At 49.6% G+C, this 9,046-nt stretch overlaps 2 protein-coding genes across 2 annotated transcripts in view; one reads left to right on the forward strand and one right to left on the reverse strand.

Moving 5' to 3' along the window:
- Positions 1–41: 41 nt before the first annotated feature.
- On the forward strand, positions 42–3,224 carry FKBP11 (FKBP prolyl isomerase 11). The gene is made up of 6 exons (XM_025882709.2): positions 42–286; positions 466–531; positions 929–1,016; positions 1,297–1,330; positions 1,698–1,768; positions 2,987–3,224. Exons 1-6 carry the CDS (start codon positions 164–166, stop codon positions 3,202–3,204), a joined length of 600 nt encoding a protein of 199 aa, XP_025738494.1. The 5' UTR covers positions 42–163; the 3' UTR covers positions 3,205–3,224.
- Positions 3,225–3,609: 385 nt separating this feature from the next.
- The window catches only part of DRC2 (dynein regulatory complex subunit 2), a 10,095-nt gene continuing 4,658 nt past the window's right edge, over positions 3,610–9,046 (reverse strand). Inside the window, exons 3-8 of the mRNA XM_025882708.2 lie at positions 8,334–8,503; positions 7,660–7,798; positions 5,499–5,696; positions 5,080–5,298; positions 4,122–4,274; positions 3,610–4,008 (exon numbers count right to left, since the gene is read on the reverse strand). Of these exons, the coding sequence (XP_025738493.1) occupies positions 3,691–4,008; positions 4,122–4,274; positions 5,080–5,298; positions 5,499–5,696; positions 7,660–7,798; positions 8,334–8,503 (1,197 nt within the window). The 3' untranslated portion in view covers positions 3,610–3,690. The remainder of the gene's footprint in view (positions 4,009–4,121; positions 4,275–5,079; positions 5,299–5,498; positions 5,697–7,659; positions 7,799–8,333; positions 8,504–9,046) is intronic.

Consider the following 9,046-nt stretch of genomic DNA (forward strand, 5'->3'; position numbering starts at 1 on the left):
GGTGGGGACAAGGTGGAGGAAGGGCTGCTGGAGGAGGAGCTGGCGCGTCGCGACCCGCCCCGTCCCGTCCAGTCCGGCCTGGGCGCCGAGGGAACCGCTGTCCTAAGCCGTCGCCCCCCGAGCAGCCTGTCCTGGTGCCCCGTGCCTTGGCCCGCATCCAGTCATGACCCTGCGCCCCTCACTACTCCCACTCCGTCTGCTGCTGCTGCTCAGTGGGGCGGTGTGCCGGGCTGAGGCTGGGTTTGAAACCGAAAGTCCCGTCCGGACCCTCCAAGTGGAGACCCTGGTGAGGACAGGGTGTCCCGGGGCTGCGGCGGCTGGGGCTTGGGAGGGAATGAGGGGGTCTGAACGAACCTGGGAGCGGGGAGGAGAGCGAGTGCGGGAACTGGGCAGGGGAGTGCTGGGTGCAGGGGCAGAAACGGGATCCCTGGAGGAGCCTGCGTGACTCCCTTAGTCCGATCATAGGTGGAGCCCCCCGAGCCGTGTGCGGAGCCCGCTGCCTTTGGAGACACGCTGCACATACACTACACGGTGAGGGATCTGGGGGGCCGGGGCGGGGCCTGGGAGGGGGCGGCGCCCTGCTGGAACACGTCAGCGTTGGCTGCGACACGTGGCAAGCGGTGCGGGAGTGAAGTTGGAGCTCTGGGGTCGTCGAGCACGTGGCGGGGGGAGGGGCGCTCCTCTTGCCTGCCCATTTCCCTTCCCCGCTTTTCCGCCAGTTCCGCCCCGGCTCAGAGAAGCGGAGGGTGGGGAGAGCTCCGAGAAGTGCCAGCCCTTTGGGGCTTCCTGTTGCTTTCTGCCCAGAGGGGAATGCTGGGCTGCAGCTGCGAGGGGGTTGCCGCCGCCGCCCAAGGGCCCAGGTGAGTGTGGGGCGCGCCTGCTGAGAGGGAGCTACTAGGTGTGCGCTCCTGCTGCCCTCTCCCCACAGGGCAGCCTGCTAGATGGACGCATTATTGACACTTCCCTGACCAGAGACCCTCTGGTTATAGAACTTGGCCAAAAGCAGGTGATCCCAGGTATGTGACCTTTGCCTCCCATTCTATTTCTTCCCAACCTAAGCCCTTCTTTGCCTCCTCAAGCCCTGAAATACATTGGAAATGCCCCCAGGACTCTACCGGTCACCTCCCGAGGTTCAAATACGGCTTCTAACACTCCTTTTGCCCCATGCCCCACTGGCAACCAGGGATTTGAGAAGTGGGGAGCTCAGTTGAGGGTCATAGGGAGCCTTTGATCCTCCTCTCCTGGGATTTGGGGAATGTAGGTAGCTTCCTGTTCAGTTGTGTCTTCTTCCTCAAGGTCTGGAGCAGAGCCTTCTAGACATGTGTGTGGGGTGAGTATCTGGGCAGGGGTGGGCTTGGGTACCCCCTTTGCATGGGGGGAGGCTTACTTTGCTATCCTTGCTCCTAGAGGAGGCAGAAGAATGTGTGATAAGGGCTTTGCACTGGGCAGGTCCAGGTCACTGGGACCCCTAAGGGCATCCAAAGCCACTGTGCTGATCTGTCTGTGGGTTTTGTTGGAGGAGTTGAGGCATGTGGGGGGACAGAGGCCCTTCCTGGTCAACCTGCTTGGTGCTTAGGTGGGGAAGTTCATCATTTGGGTGAATATCCAGAGAGTTTTGCTGGTGGGGCTGCAGATGGACTGAGGCTGCTGGCCCACCTGGTCCCACCTCTAGCTGTGATTCACATTCCTTCCCTCAGAGAGAAGCGAAGGGCAATCATTCCTTCTCACTTGGCCTATGGAAAACGGGGATTTCCACCGTCTATCCCAGGTAATCCGATGAGGTCTTTCTCTCTCAAGGCAGTCAAAATACCCAGACCCTCAGAGCTCTGTCTGGAGCTTGAAAAAGTCTAAATCCAGTTTGCTGAAAAGGCCAGGGGTGGCTGGGACTCCTTCTGCAGGGCTGCTTTTTTCCTCTTCAGATCACCAACCGGGACTAGAGACCTAGAATCTGTTAAGGCTACCTGGCTTCCCTCTAGCAGAAAGCAACTTTTTAGGGAGGAGATACCTACTTGAGCCACTTGGGTCTGTTGCCTCTGCTACCCCTTCTCAGAACTCTAGACTTTTTCCTGCCTTTTCTCCACAACTCCAACCTGTGTCATCTGTGCAGTTGGCATGGCTTTCTCACCACATCTCCACCCCTCCTTTCAGCCTCCACCAGGAAAGAGGCAGTACAAATATTCACAGTCAAGTAAATCAAAACAAAGCAAAACAAAAAACAACTTTTGGAAGCCAAGCCCACCCTATAACTTTAAAAGCTATCGACAGGACACTGGACAGATTTCCTAAGATGCAGATCTCTTGCTTTGGGTTATAACAAATGTTCTATTAGCTAAAATGTTTTGTACTTCAGATTATTAGGATAAAATTTCTTATCCTAGCTCCAACTTAGAGGAAGAACCGCAAAGAGGGTCATGGGACTAAAGAAAAACTCTTTTACCCAGAGCTCTATGATCTCCCCATTTCCAGTGTTTGCATTTCTCCCTGACTCACTCTTCATTCACCTGCTCCTTACTTCTTAAGCCACCTCCTTCGTCTATGTTGAAACATCTATGTTTTCTAACAGTCACATTTCATGTGCTCATTGGTTGCTGACATTTTAAAATGTCTAGGTTAAATCCAGTTAATTTCAGCCCTGCAAAGATTCTGTCGATGTGGCTATTTGGAAATGGGAGCACAGTTAGGATAGAGGTTCTCTCACTTATCAGTGGCGAACAGCCTGTATGCCTTAGATCCACAGGAGGTTCCCCTGTCCTGTCATAGACTTGTCACTGAACACAAGCCACACTTGTAGATTTGGGGTAAACATAACTATCAGTAGTCTGCTCATAACCCTTCCGTACTTTTGTCTAAAGGAACTCAACATGTTTAAATCTTGCCAGCTTCATAGTTGTTGCTCTGGTGTGGCCTGCCCTCCCTGTTTTCATTTAGATTCTGAGCCCTGGATCAAATGCAGAGATTCTAACCCTCACCCCCTCTCTGCCTTCAGCGGATGCAGTGCTGCAGTTTGATGTGGAGCTGATTGCACTGATCCGAGCCAACTACTGGCAAAAGCTGGTGAAGGGCATTTTGCCTCTGATAGGCATGGCCATGGTGCCAGCCCTCCTGGGCCTCATTGGGTATCACCTATACAAAAAGGCCAACAGACCTAAAGTCTCCAGAAAGAAGCTCAAGGAAGAGAAACGAAACAAGAGTAAAAAGAAATAATAAATAATTTTTAAAAATTTCTCTGGATTCTTCACCTGATACTTTCTGAGGCTACTGCTGTAAGTGGGAATGAGGAAAAGGGCTGGGGAAAAAGCCATTCTGAGTTGGATCTTGCTTGACATTGGGGTGGTTGGAGGCTTTGGATCACCTCTTCCCCTGCCTCTTCTTCTTGTCCTAACTTACCGCCAAGGACCTGCTCTTGAATGTTCCCATAGGATCTCTACATCCCAAAGGTATGGGTTCTGGCCCTCCTAGTGCCCAGACTCGAAGAAGCAGTGCTTCATTGAACAATGAGCCTCCTGATAATTGCCTAGCTATTATCTCCACTCTGGGGCCACCGTATTCCTAGTATCTTCCAAGTAGACTGCTCTGTCCAATATGGCAAACATAGAAGGAGCTCATAAACCTCATGGAAATTTTTAATAGCAAAGTCCTCCGGTCTCTCAAAAAATCGTTTGGGGTTTGAAAAGCGATTTTCTCCTTCTATCACAGGATGTGGGAGATCACATGGGCTGCTTCAGTGATGTTGTAAGTAGTTGGAGGTGGTTTGTCACCTGGCTGGGTGGTAGGTGTGGACAAAGGCTGGGGTAAGTTACTTCGATGGTTGACGATAAAGAGTGGGTTGAGCTGGCTCATCACTTCGTCACTCACTGAGATGCCATCCAAGTACTGCTTCAGCATCTCCCGCAACTTCCCATTGATTTCTAACAACTGGACATGTCTGTGTTGGAGGCTCAGTTGCTCCAGTTTCACTTTGTTGTACCTTTTCCAGAAATTCTCCATCCCTGTGTAGTTTACTATCACCTGGGAGTTGGTTAAAGGGAGAAGGTGCGTGTTGAGGCCCATTAGCAAATGCAGCCCAGTACCCCATGATCCCCAGCCTTGGGGGATGGCCTCTGGACCCTAGGAACTTTTACCTTTGCAAGCTGTTCAGTAAGCTCCTCTGGGTAAATTTCTTCTATCTCCTCCTGCTCCTTGGGAGTCAAGACTGATGAATAGAAAGGCAGCACTTTTTCTTCCTCTGTTTCAAACTTCCTACATATTTCAGCAAGTTTCAGTATCTTTTCACCCTATCAGAAGCAGGAAGAGACCTTTTATTAGGAAAGGGGGTGGGGAGGAGAAATAGTGGAGCTGGTTCCCCTGCTTAAACCCAGGGAAGCAATTCATCCAAATGTGAGACAAGAATAATGAATACATCTAACACACAGTGCTTACTAGGTGCCAAACACTATTCCAAGTGTTTTACAGTCTTAGCAAATTCATTATTAATTCATTTAATTTAAAATGTGAGGGGCGGGCGCCTGGGTGGCTCAGTTGGTTAAGCGACTGCCTTCGGCTCAGGTCATGATCCTGGAGTCCCGGGATCGAGTCCCGCATCGGGCTCCCTGCTCAGCAGGGAGTCTGCTTCTCCCTCTGACCCTCCCCCCTCTCATGTGCTCTCTCTCTCTCTCTCTCTCTCTCATTCTCGCTCTCTCAAATAAATAAATAAAATCTTAAAAAAAAATAAAAAAAAAATGTGAGGGGCACCTGGGTGGCTCAGTTGGTTCAGGTCATGATTCTGGAGTCCCGGGATCGAGTCCCGCATCAGGCTCCCTGCTCAGTGGGGAGCCTGCTTCTCCCTCTGACTCCCCCCCCCCGCCTCATGTGCTCTCTCGCTCTCTCATTCTCTCTCTCAAATAAAATAAAATCTTTAAAAAATAATTAAAAAAAATAAAAAATAAAATGTGAGAGGGGAGAGAACATGGGATAAAAAAGGTACTCCAGATGTCCACTCAGGCAGGAAGCAGGAGAAAGCTCTCTACCTCTCTCAGACCCCTTTCACTTTGCAGGGAGCCAAGTTCCTTGGTTTTGTTTGACTGCCCTCTCTCCTGTTACCTTATCAACGATCCTTCTCAGGGCCTTGAGGGTGGCATTACTTTCCATGGTGAGTTTGACTAAGTTTTCCTGGGATAGTTCCCGGGCCTGAGTCCTTTGGGCCTTAAGTTTTCGCAGTTGGGCAAGGACCAGCTCCTTGTCCTTACGAATGTACTGGTTCTGGTCTTCACTCTCACGGCTGTGCACCATGATCTTGCTTTTTAAAGTCATTATGGAGTCCTGGAGGAACAGAGTTTAGAGGAAACCCTTGACAAGCGAAAGGTCTTCAATGAGACAGGTAAAAGGACAATCTGGGGACTGAAATCCAAGGATCTCGTCTTTCCCCAACCGGTGACAGGGTCCAGTGGAAGCTGGGAGAAGATGACCAGGGGATACTGGAGCAGTTAAAGCAGTGAGTATTTCCAGTTGGCTGCACTCACCTGTAGTCTCTGTATTTTTTTCATCTGTGCTTCAATCTCTTTGGAGCTCTTCTCATCTTTCACCTGCAGAGTCTCAAAGGCAATCTTTTGGTCCTCTGTGGCATCAGTGTAATTCTTGAGTGCATCCTGGAACCTTCTCCACAGATCTTCTACTGTGTTCTCCAGTTGCAGTCTTAGAAAATGCTTCTCTTCTAAATTCTAGGAAGTGGCACCAAAATAGCCAGTGCTTGGAATTAACTCTATCAGTGCCCTTTTACTGCCTCCAGCGCCCTCATCCTCTTGAACTGCTTATAACCCAGTACAGTGCAGAGGTCGCCAATGAAAATGCCTACAAAGACCAGGCAGATGATGTAAATAAGTGCTGTAAACTAGAGGGGGCCTGTGGTGAACCAGAGAAGAAATGCTCCATGGACATTGGGGGAGGGGGGTAGCAGATCTGTTCAGCTCCACACGAATGTATTCCCATTTGGAAATGTGACCCAGTGTTACCAGATCTTTTTTCAAGAGAAGCTAAGATTTTGGGTTTTTATGTGAAATCTCCCCCATTTTTCTTATATTAAAAAAATTTTTTTTTTTTTTTTAATTAAGTAGCCTCCATGCCCAACATGGGGCTTGAACTCATGACCCTGAGATCAAGAGTGAGGACTCTATGGACTGAGCCAGCCAGGCCCCACACTGAAATCTCCCAATTTTTATTATTTATTATTATTTTTTAAGATTTTATTTATTGGGGTGCCTGGGTGGCTCAGTCGTTAAGCGTCTGCCTTTGGCTCAGGTCATGATTCTGGGGTCCTGGGATGGAGTCCTGCATCAGGCTCCCTGCTCAGCAGGAAGCCTGCTTCTCCCTCTCCCACCCCCCCTGCTTGTGTTCCCTCTCTCGCTGTCTCTCTCTCTCTGTCAAATAAATAATAAATAAAATCTTAAAAAAAGAGAGCACAAGTAGGCAGAGAGGCAGACAGAGGGAGAGGGAGAAGCGGGCTTTCCTCTGAGCAGGGAGCCCAACGCAGGGCTCCATCCCAGGACCCTGGGATCATGACCTGAGCCGAAGGCAGCCGCTTAACCGACTGAGCCACCCAGGCGCCCCAAATCTCCCAGTTTTTAAATGTAGGAAGCTGGGCGCCTGGGTGGCTCAGTTGGTTAAGCGACTGCCTTCGGCTCAGGTCATGATCCTGGAGTCCCTGGATCGAGTCCGCATCGGGCTCCCTGCTCAGCAGGGAGTCTGCTTCTCCCTCTGACCCTCCCCCCATCTCATGTGCTTTCTCTCTCATTCTCTCTGTCTCTCAAATAAATAAATAAAAAATCTTTAAAAAAAAATAAATAAAAAAAAATAAATGTAGGAAGCTTATTTTAAAAAATTTACAAAACAGGGGCGCCTGGGTGGCTCAGTCGTTAAGCGCCTGCCTTCAGCTCAGGTCATGATCCCAGCGTCCTGGGATCGAGCCCCACGTCTGGCTCCCTGCTCAGCAGGAAGCCTGCTTCTCCCTCTCCCACTCCCCCTGCTTGTGTTCCCTCTCTTGCTGTCTCTCTCTGTGAAATAAATAAATAAATAAAATCTTTAAAAAAATAAAATAAAAATAAAAAAATAAAAATTTATAAAACATGGGGCGCCCGGGTGGCTCAGCCGGTTAAGCGTCTGCCTTCAGCTCAGGTCATGATCCCAGGGTCCTGGGATCGAGCCCCACGTCGGGTTTCCTGCTCTGCGGGAAGCCTGCTTCTCCCTCTCTCACTCCCCCCTACTTGTGTTCCCTCTCTTGCTGTGTCTCTCTCTGGCAAATAAATAAAAAATAAAATCTTTAAAAAAAAAAATAGGATGGTGGATAGCACTTTGGGCCAAGGGCAGACCTGGATTCTCCTGGTTCTATCACAAAACAGCAGCATGACTTTGGCAGATCATTTTATTTCTTTGGGCCTTAGTTTCTTCATCTACAAATCACCGGGGTGAAGCCAAATGATCTCCTTGGTGCCTTTTAGCTTTAAAATGCATTTCCTTGACATTTCAGAATGGTTCTTCCCAACCAATTTCTACAAAATTACAAAATGCAGTAGGGGTACAGGCATTTTCTTGGTTGTGTTGGTTAGGTGTCTCCAGGACCTCCAGTGGCCTAGAGCATTTTTCTCTCCCTTCTCTCCCAGCTCTTGCCCAGCTACTCTCCTTCCATACCTTGTTTTTGAGATCATCCCACAAGCTCTGGAACTCCAGCTTACTTTCATACTCAGCATCTATATAGTTCTGCTCCATGGCCATGAAGACATCTTGTAGGTAGTGAATCTCTTTTTCATGCTGGTCAATAATTGTCTTCCTGTGGGATATAAGACACTGTCCCTGCTCTGAAGGATAAAGCATATGGACCAAAAAGGACTCAAAGCAGTATGTAGTAAAACTATATGAGTGGTTCAAACTCCTAGGTACTGAAGGGTCAGAGAGGGAGGGTAGGCTGTCTTCATTTTAGGGTCAGAAAGAGTGAATAAGATTATTTTGATTTTTGAATAGGCAGTACATTCATATGATACGCAAAGCAATAAAGTACAAAATGTTTCAGTGAGAAGTCTCCCTCCCCTCCCTGTCCCCTGCCAGATAGGTTGGATTTTGATAGCTGAAAGTAGGTGGTGAGGGTGTTACAGATAGAGACCTGGCATGGGCATAGGGAGGCTAAAGCCACTAGCTTAAACCCACATTAGTTTAGAAGGCACTCTGGATGTTCTCTGGTGGGGGTCATGTCCTAAGCAAGATGGGATGCTCCAGGTTGCTAGCCACCTGCTTAGAGGTAGCTCCTTGACACAGGCTCTGGATACTCTCCTGGACTCCATCCCCGGTTTCCTCTTGGGTCCCCATACCTTTCTGTCTCAAACTCTTTGGTTAGGGCCTCCAGCTCTGTGTTGTAACTCTCCTCTAGGAGGTTGAGCCGGCGTCTCTGCAGGGCTAAGAGCTGGTCAATGCTGTGCAGGTGGCCGCGCAGGGCGTGGGCGTACTGCTCCTCTGCCTCTGACAGGTCCTTGGCTAAAGACTGGGTAGGAAACAGAATTACCATTTTGGCTGAATGGCATCAGTGCAAGAAAATAAAAATGTCTTCAGCTGGATGGCATGAATGGCATTTTCCCCTAGTTCCTGATGCCGGCTCTCTGGCTCTAGGAGAGCTGGTTCTCTGACTCATGATTGGAAAGTGAGAGTGACATTAGGGAAGCCCAGGTAGCCAGGCGGGGTCCTAGGCACAACAGATGTTTATAACGATGAGGTTACCCCAAAAAGGAATTGAGGATTTTTGTCTTTTCATCCCCGAATCTTTGGCATCCAGCACAGTGCTGGTCATGACAGGTTTAGTAAACACTGGCTGAGTGAATGAAGAGGCTTCCACTATCAGCACCTATTTCAAAAGATCCTGTTTCAGGGCGCCTGGGTGGCTCAGATGGTTAAGCGTCTGCCTTCGGCTCAGGTCATGATCCCAGGGTCCTGGGATCGAGTCCCGCATCGGGCTCCCTGCTCCTTGGGAGCCTGCTTCTCCCTCTGCCTCTCTCTCTCTCTCTCTCTCCGTCTCTCATGAATAAATAAA

This window comes from Callorhinus ursinus, unplaced genomic scaffold (assembly GCF_003265705.2).
Source record: "Callorhinus ursinus isolate GAN/ISIS: 27379988/994484 unplaced genomic scaffold, GSC_fseal_2.0 scaffold44, whole genome shotgun sequence".
In the NCBI taxonomy this organism is placed as follows: Eukaryota; Metazoa; Chordata; class Mammalia; order Carnivora; family Otariidae; genus Callorhinus; species Callorhinus ursinus.

Coding starts and splice junctions, on each gene's coding strand:
- FKBP11 (XM_025882709.2), top strand. CDS start 164: ATGACCCTGCGCCCCTCACTACTCCCACTCCGTCTGCTGCTGCTGCTC. Junction 287..465: donor CCCTCCAAGTGGAGACCCTG/GTGAGGACAGGG, acceptor GTCCGATCATAG/GTGGAGCCCCCCGAGCCGTG. Junction 1,017..1,296: donor CCAAAAGCAGGTGATCCCAG/GTATGTGACCTT, acceptor TTCTTCCTCAAG/GTCTGGAGCAGAGCCTTCTA.